The following is a 14352-nucleotide window of genomic DNA, read 5'->3' as shown; positions in this document are numbered from 1 at the left end:
CCTCTTCCCCTCCTCCTTCCCTCCTTGTCTCCTCATGAGGGACTAGGCAGAGCTTCATTGATTGGTAGTGTATGGTGGTGGAGGCAGAGTGACCTTGAATGGGTCACAGATGAGGTCCGCTCCGCTCGCTGCCTCTCCTCCACGGCTGCGGCTGCTGTTACTGCTCTGATTTACGTTGTTCAGCTTGTGGAACCCATGCACACACATATCACACACACAAGCACATACACATGCACAGAGAGAGATAATAGCTGATGGGGCTGATGGAATACCCAAACGCGTCCACAGTCCACCGGTTTACATCTATCGGCTACATGGTTGAACACTGGTTGTCCTACAGGACATGCACAAAGAGTATGTTTGCACACATGTACACACACAGATTTTCACACAGGTATATAAATGCAGGCACATATGCACATACAGAAATACTCACACGCACTGAAATATACAGTATGCAGAAACGCACTGCTGTGGCAAGGAGCTGAATAATTCATCATAAGGGCAATGTGTGTAGGAGATAGACGTGAGCCTTTTCCACCCCATCGTTTCATTATATAACTTACATTAGTGTCCTGCATGATGAGGAGGCTTGAGAATGTACCGAAATCTCTGCAACTGTTTGACACACAGGCTATTTAGTTCACATTTAATATCCTAAATGCTCCGAGCAGGTCTAAAGGTTGAGGAGTTTTTAAGTTTCCAGATGATTGTTTTTCTTCAGCGTTCCCAAAGAACCATGTGAAACTGGAACAAGATACTTGATTGTGGCAACGTAAAAATAAAAAAGTAGCCTCCAGTTATAATCATATGGTAATAAAAATTATTTGTTAGCATTTTGACTTGATGGAGAAATATGAAACATATTACTGTTACTCATACTCATATTTCCAATCAATTTCACTTTTTTAATGACTATCTCGATATTTATGTATATCTGAATAAAGTTTATCTAGTTCTGATTGAGACTCCCATTAAGGCACTTTAAAAAAGATTTGTCTTTCAATCAAATCAGTCAATCAAAAGCCTGAATTCACTGGACCATTAACAACCTTCATTATACCCTTTGTAAAACTTCTATAGGACTCAGGGGTCTTGCATTGTTTTCCTCTCTGCCTGCAGCAAAATGATAACTCAGCAAAATATAATATTGGACCAGCATCTGTCCATGACCTCATGCTCCTAACCTGCTCATATCATCCATCCAGTCACACCAACCATCTCACATCAGCTCCGTCACCAGTAATGCATCACAGCGCCCCTCCAGCCCCACTGACTCCTCTCTCTCCCCCCCCTCGTGTGCAGGATGGCTTCACTCCTCTGGCGGTGGCCCTCCAGCAGGGCCATGACCAGGTGGTCTCCCTGCTGCTGGAAAACGATACAAAGGGCAAGGTACGCCTACCTGCCCTGCACATCGCTGCCCGCAAGGACGACACCAAGGCCGCGGCCCTGCTCCTGCAGAACGACCACAACGCGGACGTCGAGTCCAAGGTGAGTGATGATGCAGCCAGTCTCGGGGGGGTGGATCAATTAGTGGCTTTGTTTTTAAATTTTTTTGATTCTTTGATTAATTGTTTCTTTAAATATTGAAGTCTTTGGTTTTCTTTGTCAGTTTTTTTCTAGCCTCCTTTTTCTTCTTCTTTCTCAATTGAATTTGCTTTTGATGTTCTTTTTGGCAGAAAGGGGAAAGGAGCAGGAATACTTTTGTTGCTGTTTTTATGAAAGTTTTTTTTTAACATTGTTGATCAAGTTAACAGCTGCTTTGTACTTGTATGAAAATTTTTTTATGATCATGCTAGTTTCAGAATATTTTTCTTAAACTTAAATCTTAGGCCATGTGTCCACCAAAGCATGTTTTTCCCCGCTGACAAATTCAAGGAACTCCTCAGAAAATGTACAGTTGAGAGCGTTTTGGAGGTAAAATGTTCTTTGGTTTGGGTGACACTTTGGTTGCATCCAGTTGCATAAATGTCAGTGCAAGATAGAAAACTTACTCTAGATGAAGTTTAGGCTGAAACACAAAGGTGAGAGCCAATCTTTGTGGGTTCATGAGATGCAACATATATTAATTTGTCTATATATATGTATAGTATCTTAAAATATTTCTCCTCCAATGTTGTTTTTGTTCAGCACTTGTAGATGTGAAATGTGATGGTTGGTTTTTGTGGTGTTTGTCTCTCCTCCAGTGTGACTGGCAATCATAATGATGACTGGGTAAAAAGTGAGTGATGAATGCAGTGATTTATCCAAAGTTCAACATTTTTCTACTCTCAGCACACACAAAAAACCAAATGCAAAACAGTCACTGCGGAATAGATGTTCAGCACCATCATGCTGCTTGCGTTTGTAGCATAGCATATATACAGGATGCTTCCATTGCAAAGAATTTAAAAAATATGCCGCCCTCAGAGAACCATGCTTTGGTGGACACAGCCCTGTAACAAAGCTGACTTTGTGTCAAGAGCTTTTTTGCCGTAAACTATTTTGTACTGAGCTCCTTCTCCTCTCTCTGCTCCTCCACTTCATGTCAGTGGAGGCCGTTTTCTGTTTTTTTGCTCGCTAACTGCCCATTCTCTCCTCTCTTGGCTGACTCTGTAGATGATGGTGAATAGAACAACAGAGGTACACCTCTACTCTGTACATTAGTCTCTCCATCGCAGCTCATAAAAACTCTGAAAAACCAAACAAACACTTCAGTGCCCCTGACTTGATGCAGTAGTGTTTCTGCAGCCCGTTGTCCCCTCCCCTTTCCCATTTTAACTCATCTTCCTTTCCATCTATTCATCCATGTAGTGGATAAATTTTATGATAGAGAAAGTTAGAATAATAGCGCATGTTTCATTAATACTTATTTAGTACATCCTGAGGCTAGAGGCTCGGGTATCAAGCTGACTCTAATGGTTTCATGGTGTCCAAAGCTCAAGCTTCGGCTGTTATTTTTTGGCATAATCATTGTGACTGTTTACAAAATGTTGTTCTAATGTGTCCTGACACAGTCCTTCCATGAAACTGATTAACATGATAACCAGTGTTAGCATGAAAAGTGGTTATCATTCATTGAAAAGCAGCGGTTTGTCCATAACCTGCATGGCAACCAAATCTCCATTCAGCTGTACAGGAACCCAGCCTTCTAGCAACAGACAGTCTAATTAGTTTACTACCCTATACTGACTTTAGTATTCCTAATACTCAACCCTTGCACCTAAAGCATTTTGCATGGGACCAAAGCAACAAGCTACTTCAACACTGCTTCTATGGTAACAAGGGCCCCTCTCGTCACACCAAAGTCAGGTGGCCACCTCCTGTGTGTACCTGTTTTGGTTGGCATTGTTTCTGGCTTTGGCAGGCTGGCCACTTATCTGGTGTGATTCATCCAAAAATGGCTTTTGTTGATCCGCGGCCCCTGCATCGTGGTAAACAGATTTACATGATGGAAGATGGAAGAAAGTTTTTGCATATTTTTGTCCACAGATTGACCACCAAAAGGCAGATTCTATTTTACCTTTATTTTACCTTGTTTGTAGTGCTATTTATCAGTCTAGATTGTTTTAGTGTAATTTGCTGAGTGATGAAAATGCCGTCTGTAGATGTGTGTGCCTCCTCTCGAATACAATGAAACTCTATGGCGCTCAGCTTGTGATGCTTTAAGCTTATCTCAACAGAGATGCCTCTTTATAGAAATCATGATGTGGCTACTCAAGATAATCCAAAGACTTTGTGGTGAGAACTTTCATGAAAGAATAAATTTCTTTCTATCGTTCTACCGAACCACACTCACCAACTATATTACCACACAGAAGGAACATGTATTTACTGATGGACGAGAGTGACAGCAGGAAATGTAAATGATAAATGGCATTCTCCTCAACTGAGCTGTAACGTTAGCCAGCTCAGTGGTGCTCACTGAGCTAGCGGCACATGCATAGTACCTTCTGCGCGGCGTACCTTCTCTCGGCGGCTGTAGTTTGGTAGACAGAAAATAGTTCCAACATAAAACTGCTCACATTGAGGTCTGTGGATTATCTTGAATAACCAGGTCAGGATTTCTGGAAAAACACATTGCTGTTGAGTTTTTCAAATATATATTTTTGGCACTTTGAGCACCACAAGCTGAGTGCTATCTAATTCCCAGACATCTCTATGGCTGATATCTCCAATACTCTGCAACTCACATCAAAATAATCTAGACAAATAGAACTACAAGTAAGAGGAGAAATACCCATTTTTGATTTTGGGTTGACCTGTCACTTTAAGTGTAAAATATCTTTTGAGAAGATTCATAGTTGTTATGTTTTAGATTGGGATTTTTGAGACTCCAAAGCGGCTTCACATGTGTGGGACACCTGTTTTCTACTGGATTATTGGTTATTTGAAATTGGGATTCCAATGATTAGATTGCTTAATGTCAGATTCATTTAGTCATTGGGCAGATTGTTTCCAGTGTCCTTCTGTTGCTTTGGCAGCTGTTGCTCTCTAAGCCAGGGGTTTTGCCAGGAAATTACTTTAATTTAATGTCAACAAATAGACATTAGGTCCATTTGCAGGATTCGTTTTTATACACCAGAAGTATCAAGGTGTTGTAAGTGAAACAAGATAGTTTACAGGTAAATAACATCTGTCAAAGTGGAGTATATATTTGCACTTTTATAGTTTACTTTGCACAGTGTGATGATTTGTATTTCAGTATCATAAAAGCACATAGAAGCCCACATGGTATACTGACTCTAAAATTCCTCCGTCAGCATACCATTGGCCCCATGTTTGATGCTTCAATAAAGGGACTTTCTCTGCCACTGTGAAGAAAGTCAGGTGTTTAACAGTGTAAAATAGAGTGTGTCCTCGTCTGTACATCCACCATAGGCTGTGTAGACTGCTACAAACTTCAAGGTCTGCACTGGATTGCACCCATGGTGTGTTTTATATTTTGTAATGTAATGTGTGTGTGCTTGTCTGTTTGCATGTATGTGTTGTGCGGCTTTCTCCAATCCTCAGAGTGGTTTCACACCCCTTCACATCGCGGCTCACTATGGCAACATTAACGTGGCCACGCTGCTGCTGAACAGAGGAGCTGCTGTGGACTTCATGGCTCGGGTGAGTGTATACCGCCCTCTGCTGTCTGGGAGGGGTATTACCAACTTTGAGGTAAACAGGAGTGTATACTGTACGTATTCAGTGTAATGCTGCATATGCTGAATAATGATACCACACAACTTTGAAACAGTGGTTTGGTTTTGGTTATTGAGCAGTCCCTGAATCTCCAGAGGTTTATTGGCCTGTTGCAGCACTTTTTTTTTTTTAGATATTGATCATTCACTTTCTTTGCTGAAATCTATAAAAATTGAGAAGGCATCTTTGTTAAATACAGGGGGAGATTTAAAGACATTGCACCTTAAGATAGAGACCTCCTGGATTTTTAAATTGGGCGATTTAACTCTGAAAAGGATGAGGAAGTAGATTATATTTGGATTCTGGATTCTGGAGGCCTAGGAAAGTTTGTCAAATGATTGATGTGTTAAATCAACTTCAGACTGTCTTTGAAAATAGTTCAGGATATTCAGACATATTAGGGTATTGAATAAATTTGAGTAGAGCTGTACTTAATGTCATCTTTTTACATTTGTAGCTTCTATGGAGGTTTTTAAATGAAGCTTTAAATGTCTGTCGTCATATTTTATGATGGTGCCCAATCACCCTGAAAAAATATTTTAAAAATCCTCCAACAAAAACATCAGTTTCAAAAACAATAATTATTTGGACCAAATAAGTCTTTTTCAGTAAATCAACTTTTTTTTCTAGATGAATCTAGATTACTTTTTTGTGTGTGGCAAGCCGGAGAGCAAACATTTTTTTGAGCACAATGAAAAAGTTGTTTTTAAAAAGCTAAACACCAACAATCCTGCTCAGCCACCACTCTGATCCTACAAATAGTATATTACTAATAATATAAGTGTAACATAAACTTTATCTACAACTGTGTAGAAATATTGGGTTTAAACAGAATGAATAAACATGCAAAAAAAATAGATAGAGGCTGTGCAGAATTTTAAAAAAAGGTTGTGCAGAATGGTTAAAAGAATGAACGTGATGAATGAAGCTTTGAGGCTTCAAAATGTTCGATGCAGCTCTAATTTGAGTACAATAAAAAATGTCGAAGGAGTACAGAATTTGCTGCTTTGCTTTTTTAAAAAATGAGATCATGGTACACTGTTTTGTATGGTTTTGTATATCAATTATGTATGGTGATCTGCAGGTCACATTATTGATCAGTGAGCAGTTCATAACTGTGAGACAGACCCCTGAAGAAGGCAAGCGGCTGTAGACACTCAAAGCAGAATGTACTGGAGGGTATTTGTGAGACGTGTTTTGATTTTGATTACTGTTACACACTGTAAACAATGCCAAATAGCAAGGGGCGTCATTATCGTTTACTTAAAGTGAGCATTGAGAAACAAATGTCCCTACTGTCCTTTAAATAAAACACAACACAGTATAATTGTGTCATTTAACTATGTGCCTCTTAGTGTTCATAATAGGTGCATCACTTTACAAGGCTGCACTCTTATTTAAAGAAATGCTATTGCTATTTATTTACTGTGATATTTACATTAGTGTGGGTGACATCAGAAATGTGTTTGTTTCCACATTAGAAATTAGCTAACCAGAGTTAACGCTGGCCCGTAATTATATCTGCTAGTGTGTGAGGGAGTGTTGGTGTTTGTGCTGCTTTTTGACACTGATTGCTGGTTAGGTCCAGAGTCATGCTGCAGCAGTGGAGATACCCTGGATTAAACAACAGAGCTACAACAAGACTATGTGCCCTTAACAAGGAGAGTGCAGGGTTCCTGTTAAAACTAGAAATAAAAGCATTACAATCTGTTCTCAGACTGCAAGCTTACATGTTAAATGTCTAATGGATTTATTCAGTTTAATTGTATAGTTTTTAAAATGCAAAATGTTAGATACCATTGGATCTAATTTGACAGCTGGGTCTTAACAAGTTTTCTTTTTTTTTGTTTAGAATGACATCACACCGCTTCACGTGGCTTCAAAAAGGGGTAACAGCAACATGGTCAAGCTGTTGCTGGACAGAGGGTCCAAAATTGATGCAAAGACCAAGGTGAGACTGTGGATACAATTCTTCTAACAAAAATGCAAGACATTCACAAACACATGAGGCTGAATTATATGGTCTGTTAGAGCCCGATAACATGTGAAAGTAATGTGCCCATTCACCAGTATGCATGAAGTTGGTGTCTGCTGCTGTTTTTATGCAGTGTGAAGTTTATCTGTTGATATCTCCAATTTTTTTTTTTTTAGTTAGACAGACTTAATTTATAGTTACTTTGACACTATTAACCCTTGTAGTTTGTTCATTTTCTTGTCGCCTTTTACTAAATACCTTTTTCAGCTATTTTTTCAAAAGATATCAAAAAGTTTCAAAGGGTTTATTTCCAATATGGAACAAGTTATCAAGCAAAATACCATATTAATGTGTATTCTTTATGCATTTTGCTTGAACTACTTAATCATATGCAGTTTTAAACATTTGTAGAAAGTACAGGGTTGAGTTTTTTTTCTGTTTTATTAACACATTTGCTGTCTTCTGTCTTTTTCAGGATGGTCTGACGCCTCTTCACTGTGGAGCGAGGAGCGGACACGAGCAGGTGGTAGAAATCCTACTCGACCGAGGAGCTCCTATCCTGTCCAAGACCAAGGTAGCTACTGGGACAATCAATTCAGGAGATGCTGCTTTGCTCAGAATAGGAAAGGAAAGGGCACAAACACATGTTGTCTTTTTTCACTGGTTGTTGTAAAACAGAATAGATCACATTTCACTTAAAACAGGGCACACATCGCTAATAACTTTGTAATACAGATGTTTGTATGAACTAGCTTTCCTAAGCACACACATTTTTGACATTAACCAATCAGATAGCAGCTCTGTTGTTGTTGCTGTAGTGCTGTCGCATTGTCTCCATAACGTCTGTGCGACCTCTCCAGAACAGCCTGTCTCCGCTGCGTAGCCCTTCAGTTTGACCGCGCAGGACGACCAGTGTAACAAAATAGACATTGTTGTAATGACCTCGTTATAACAATGCTTCTGTAACCTTCTCAACAACTTCCTTCACAGTCTGTCTGTGCAGCGCATGGCCACGCCCTAACTCCCTGTGTCTGTCTGTCCATCTGTCTATGTCTCCGTCTGCGTGTGTGTTTGTCTCTCTCTCTCTCTCTTTGTCTCGCTCCCTGTCTGCCTCTCTCTTTCTCCTCTGTCTCTCTCTGTCTCTCTGTCTTTCCCTCTCTCCCCCCTCCCCAACTATAGAACGGGCTGTCGCCGCTCCACATGGCCACTCAGGGGGACCACCTGAACTGTGTCCAGCTCCTGCTCCAGCATGACGTGCCGGTGGACGACGTCACCAATGACTACCTGACGGCTTTGCACGTTGCTGCACACTGTGGTCACTACAAGGTGGCAAAGCTCATTGTGGACAAGAAGGCAAATCCGAACGCCAAGGCTCTGGTAGGGATAAAGGAGTGCACTTTGCCTGAGAGTGAAAAGTGCCATGGTCATATTATACGAAAGTGTCCAGTTAATATCACATGTTTTTATTTGGCTTTTATTTGGCTTTATTTCAATCGGGAAAGACTCATTAAATGAAGAGAATATTTTTTATAAGTGCACGTAAGTCTGAGAAATGTGAATGGTCTCTTGGTGATTTGACTCATATATTTGAGGGTGAAGCCAAAGTATAATAGGGAACCCCCCTGGAGTCTATAAACTGGTGGTGGTTCTGATGATATAAAGAGGATACTGAGGATCTGGGTCTGAGCTGGCTTTTGATGGGCTCGTCCTGAGCTCTGGATATGATGACTAGAGGTGAACAGGGGAGGAGGGCGTCATGATTATGCCTAAAAAGACAGCTGGCAGCAGCAGAGTGGAGACATATTTAAAGTTTGACAGTTGACAGTTTACCTTGTTCTCCTGAAAGTGACGTAAAATTGATACATGAGGCAGAAGAGAAGAAAAACATTGAATGTGAATGATGATTTCTGATTTCTAGTTTTGAAGCTGACACGGACAGATAGCAAAGGCAAAATTCTTAAGCACTTTCTAAGGATCAGGATGTGAGAAGTACAAGATATGAGAGAGAGCAAAGGTCTCTTCGTCACCCTCGTGGTTTGAAAAATTTTCTGTACCACCCTTTAACTTCCTGGCAGATCACTTGCTTCCCCTTTTCAGCCAAATAAAAGCAGTTACTGATGTTTTGTGACTGTGGAGAGCCCTCACGACGAAGATACTTCACCCTGAGATTTTCTTTTCTCTCTTTCTATCTGTGTGCAGAACGGTTTCACTCCACTTCATATTGCCTGCAAGAAGAACAGAGCCAAAGTGATGGAGCTGTTGCTAAAACACGGAGCGTCTATCCAGGCTGTCACTGAGGTACTGAGCGCTTCGTTCTGCTTGACTCTACCTTTTAGCACTTGGCAACAGAAGAGGTTTCTTTGAACTGCACCCACTTTTAACTATTCTGAGCTTTACCATTTTATATAGCATTTGTCTTTGTTTGGACTTAAAAGGCTAGTTCAGATTATTTGAAGTGGGCTTATATGAGGTACTTATCAAAGGTCAGTGTAGTACAATACAGGGCGGTTGGTGAGCCTCGAGTTGGAGAAGCAGCCAGGAACAAAACATATTTTAGCCACCTAAAAAAAGAAATTAGTTTACATGTACGCATGTACATCACAAGTGGCTAATTACTTAGTTTGTTAGTTGCTACATGAAGCAGGTTAGGACGTCATTATTGCTTCAGTGGTACACACTGGGACAGTCTGACGTTCACTCGCTCGCTCATTCACATCACATATGGTTAGGAAGAGCTGTTAACCCTTTGAATCCTGAGCAAATTTGCTTGATTTCTTCAGAGACATGGCAAGAAGGCCATTAATAACAAAAGAAGAAATAACAAAATAAGCAAGAACATTGTAAAAAGAAAAAAGAGAACAAAAAAGGAAAGTTACCTGGAAAAATTAAAAAAAAAAAAAACAACAATAAAATGACCTGGAAAAGTGCTTTAAAAATTATAATACTTTTGTAGCATAATTTCGAACATGTAACTATGATAATTACTCATTTCTTGTAATTTATGGAACATTTCTTATCTAGTTCTAGTTGATTTTTTTTTTGTTTTGGAGGCTAAAATATGTTCTGCTGCTGCTCTCAACTACAGCAGTACATTGCTCAGTGTCCATAGCAGTACTCCTGTCTGTCTCTCCAAACTGGGAGTGTGCTGACAGCCAGCTAATACACTGATTATGAATAAGTGCCTCAGACAACCAAACTTCACAAAAACTATGAACTATTCCTTTAATGTCACTTCTACATGAATTCAGAGTGAATTAACAGCTCTGCTAAGGTTTGATATTTAGTGTTTTATGGTAATGATCATTTACAGTCTGGCTTGACGCCAATCCATGTGGCAGCCTTCATGGGCCATGAGAACATTGTCCACGCACTGATTCACCACGGAGCATCACCCAACACGACCAACGTAGTGAGTGGAGGATTTGTGATGTCACATATTAGAAGTACACATTAAGAGTTCAAATCCAACATCTCTGCACATGAAGAGCTCTGACTGACTTTCTGTGTGTCTTCCAGCGAGGGGAGACATCTCTGCACATGGCAGCCAGGGCAGGCCAAGCAGACGTAGTCCGATACCTGCTCAAAAACGGGGCAAAGGTGGAGACAAAATCCAAGGTTAGAACACCGAGCCTCGTTATCAATCACTGTCGGGCAGAAAAAACAAAACAACGATAAAATACTGGGCCAGAAGTCACTTTCTCCTTCTCTGCAGGACGACCAGACAGCGTTGCACATCTCCAGTCGGCTGGGGAAAGTCGACATTGTCCAACAGCTGCTGCAATGCGGTGCCTCTGCCAACGCTGCCACCACCTCAGGCTACACTCCCCTTCACCTGGCTGCCCGCGAAGGACACCAAGATGTTGCTGCCATGCTGCTGGAGAACGGAGCCTCACTCTCCTCCTCAACTAAGGTGGGTATGATCATATTTCAGTGAATGACATTATGAGTTGAATGTCTCTGTTTCTTCCATGTACACACACATCTGAAGAAACAAGCATCACATGACAGACCATCTTTATTCAAGGTTCCTGCAGATTCTTAAAAAGTCTTGAAAAGTCCTAAAAGGCATTGAATATATAAATCCAAAAATAAGGCCTTAATTGATATAAAATGTCTTAAATCAATCTTTCAGTAGTCTTAAAAATGCTCACACTTAGGAAGTAGGATTTTATTAATTATTGTTTTTTTGACTTTGCATTGTAAAATCTCAAAATGGAAACTTTTTAAAAAATTACAATATTTTATCAATGCTTCTTGCATCAATGTCATGCTAGCTAGGTGTCACCCTAGAGGACATGGAAATGTATAAATTCATGAAAATTTGCATGTAACCAAGATTTTCCTTGTATGAAACCAGTTCAAGAAAATGCATATTTTATTCAAAAAGTTTTACAAATGCAGCACAATGGGAGTCAATGCAGTGTAATCCCACATACAAAGAGAGAAACAAATACGCCAATAAAACCCACCAAAAATGTGGCCAAAATGGTCCATAACTGTAATTGATGTCAGTTTTTTTAATCTTAAATTTTGGTTATTGTAAAATTGGTGTTAAATTATATCCTAAATTGCTTTTAAAACTCTTAAAAAAGTCTAAAATCTAACTTGCCTAAGGCTGTAAGAACTCTGGTTATTAGATCGGTGCCTACATATCCACATATCTCCACTAGTGGGCACTAGTCTCCAACTGCGTCCTTGGTGCATGTCTCATGTTTGTTGCCTCTGAAATATTCTGTCATCACTAAAAAAGCTTTCATAATCTCCAGTTATAAGAATAATAATCTGCCTATAACCACCAGACAAGGCTCAAACATGTAAAGATCTGTCACATACACGGATTTCAAAATGTTCCCATTTAGGTCAGCGGTAGTCTAAGTGTTGGCCCAGTAATTTAAATCAATTATTTTTATCTCAAGAGGGCCGACCATGGACAGATGATGTCAGTTTTTGGTGACACCAGTTTCATGTACGACTAATTGCTCAGAGGAAGGTCAAACAGAGATTTAGAGTCGTCTTTATGGAATTGGTTTGTGCATGTGTGTGATTGTATGTTGCTGTCGGCTGCCTTTGAAGGTGACCTCCGTGTGTAGAACAGATTAATGAATGGTAAACCCCATGGCGCCAGCACCCTCTCTTAACAGTGCACACATAGAAACACACATAAGGGATCTTTTGGGACACCAAAAGTCAGCTGTTCAACGAAATAATATCCCACCCAACCTGGGAACAGAGCATTTGTTGGATGGAAACCATGACCCATTTGTGATACTTATGCAACACATTTATCATTAAAGTGCCCATAATTTAAAACATTTAAAACATTTAAATCAAACCTCTCTGCTCTGCCTGCCTGTCTTTGTCTAACATGACAGTTTAAAACTGTGTGAACACCAGCCAATCGCACAAATGAGGTCATGTGTTTCAGAGCGTGGAATGGGAATCGGTGGGAGTCCCGCATTCTTCAGGAAAATATGACCTAATGTCTTTAAATATCTTCACAAACACACAGGAAGGAAGCAGAGATTAAGATGATCACATTATACAGCAGACATTTATAGATCTGTAATACAAAAGTAAATAACAGCCTTTGGCTCAGTTTCTCAGGGTATCAAATACAGTGATGTTATAACAAGCCATGCACATATAATGCCCATTTATAAGTAATTAGTTTTAATGTAAGTAAAGTGAATTCATAAAAATTCAGTTTTACTTAATTTAAAACTTTTTAATATTTTAAACATAGTCTAGAGAAGATATTTTAGTTTTACAGTTCCTTTGAATAATAATGTGTCTAATGTCATGTGTCTAATGTCAGCCAAAGAAAAAACTCATATGTAAAAAAAACAAAACAAAAAAAAAAAAACAATCTACATAACAAACATTTTCATTGTAGGATGAAACAGTGTTTTGAATGAGCTAAATGAGCCTTGAATGGGTTGCTAAACATCAGATTTTTGTTTCACTCTGAGTAAAAACACACAGAAAGTTCATTTTTCAATTGTGCTACAACTGACATAATATGTGTTCAAATGCTTTAATTCTTAAAGGTCCAATGTGAAAGATTTAGACATTTAGCAATGAGGATTGCAGATTGCAACCAGGTCAAATTCTCACGGTTAGATTTCTTTTAGTGTTCATTGTAAAGGAGGTTTTTACTGTGAGTGTATTATTCACAGAGGTCTCTTCCTCTCAAAACAACCAGGGGATTTAAACTGATAAAAACACTGAGTAAAGGGGCGCCCAGGAGCTCACCTGGTAGAGTAGGCGCCTCATGTACAAAGGCTATATCCATGCTGCAGCAGCAGGTTTGATTCCAACCTGCGGCACTTTGCTGCATGTCATCCCCTCTGTCTCCCTCTTTCATGCTATTGCTGTCCTATCCAATAATGGCAAAAAAAAGCCCATATATAAAATAAAATAAAATAAGAGCTGGTAACTCACTGACCAACGCAAAAACTCTATGGCCCCACCGAGAACCAGTCTTTGGATTGTCTGCACCGGAAAACTGTAGAAACATGGCGATCTCCATCGATACTCCCTATGTAGATATAGCGGCTCATTCCAAGGTAACAAAAACACAAAGATTATTTTCAGGTAAACTTAAGAAAACATGCTTATTTTATTATTTTTCATTTCTGCCAATATATCCCCCTAAATCATACAAACTGGATCTTAAATTAAGTAAAAATGGAAACTAAACTTAGTTATTCCTAACTTTGTGAGAAACTATGTTGTTATGACGAAAAAACTCGACCCCGGCCGGCAAGAGCCGAACTAAAACAACGTAAATATTCACATCCTGTTTAAACACCCGTCTCGACTCCATCCTCTCCATCTTTCCTCTGTCTTTCAGTTTGTTGATGCATTCTATTTTATGTCCAACAGAAAGGGTTCAGTCCCCTGCATGTGGCAGCAAAATACGGCAAGATGGAGGTGGCCAGTCTCCTTTTGCAGAAGAGAGCGGCGCCTGATGCTGCTGGAAAGGTGAGGTGTCTTTTAAAAAAAAAAAAAAAAGGAGAGGTCTGGTGCACAACACAGTTTAGAGAGTCAATCTTCGTCTTGACAACAACTTTTAAGGGTGTTTACAGATGTGTTGCTGCTGGAAAACATGAGCTGTCTGAGAGAGGAAGGGGGGGCTAGTTCAGAAATGACTCATATATCAGGCAGGAGATGACACTCCTACACAACGCAGGAAAAAAAGGCAACAGGAG

General features: G+C 39.8%; 1 protein-coding gene across 31 annotated transcripts in view; it reads left to right on the top strand.

Annotated features, from left to right (window-relative positions):
• The window catches only part of LOC121955007 (ankyrin-3-like), a 161614-nt gene that overhangs the window by 87209 nt on the left and 60053 nt on the right, over window positions 1-14352 (top strand). For 28 of the 31 annotated variants that reach the window (XM_088086433.1, XM_088086437.1, XM_088086439.1 and 25 more), the window contains exons 6-16: window positions 1306-1491; window positions 2599-2622; window positions 4993-5091; window positions 7019-7117; window positions 7617-7715; window positions 8321-8518; window positions 9341-9439; window positions 10452-10550; window positions 10658-10756; window positions 10854-11051; window positions 14027-14125. In XM_088086433.1, the coding sequence (XP_087942559.1) occupies window positions 1306-1491; window positions 2599-2622; window positions 4993-5091; window positions 7019-7117; window positions 7617-7715; window positions 8321-8518; window positions 9341-9439; window positions 10452-10550; window positions 10658-10756; window positions 10854-11051; window positions 14027-14125 (1299 nt within the window). The remainder of the gene's footprint in view (window positions 1-1305; window positions 1492-2598; window positions 2623-4992; window positions 5092-7018; window positions 7118-7616; window positions 7716-8320; window positions 8519-9340; window positions 9440-10451; window positions 10551-10657; window positions 10757-10853; window positions 11052-14026; window positions 14126-14352) is intronic. The other 3 variants (XM_088086431.1, XM_088086455.1, XM_088086454.1) reach the window with 1 other exon arrangement.

This window comes from Plectropomus leopardus, chromosome 13 (assembly GCF_026936395.1).
Source record: "Plectropomus leopardus strain MGB_pleo_1.0 chromosome 13, ASM2693639v1, whole genome shotgun sequence".
In the NCBI taxonomy this organism is placed as follows: Eukaryota; Metazoa; Chordata; class Actinopteri; order Perciformes; family Serranidae; genus Plectropomus; species Plectropomus leopardus.
This window is presented reverse-complemented; position numbering and strand designations above follow the sequence as displayed.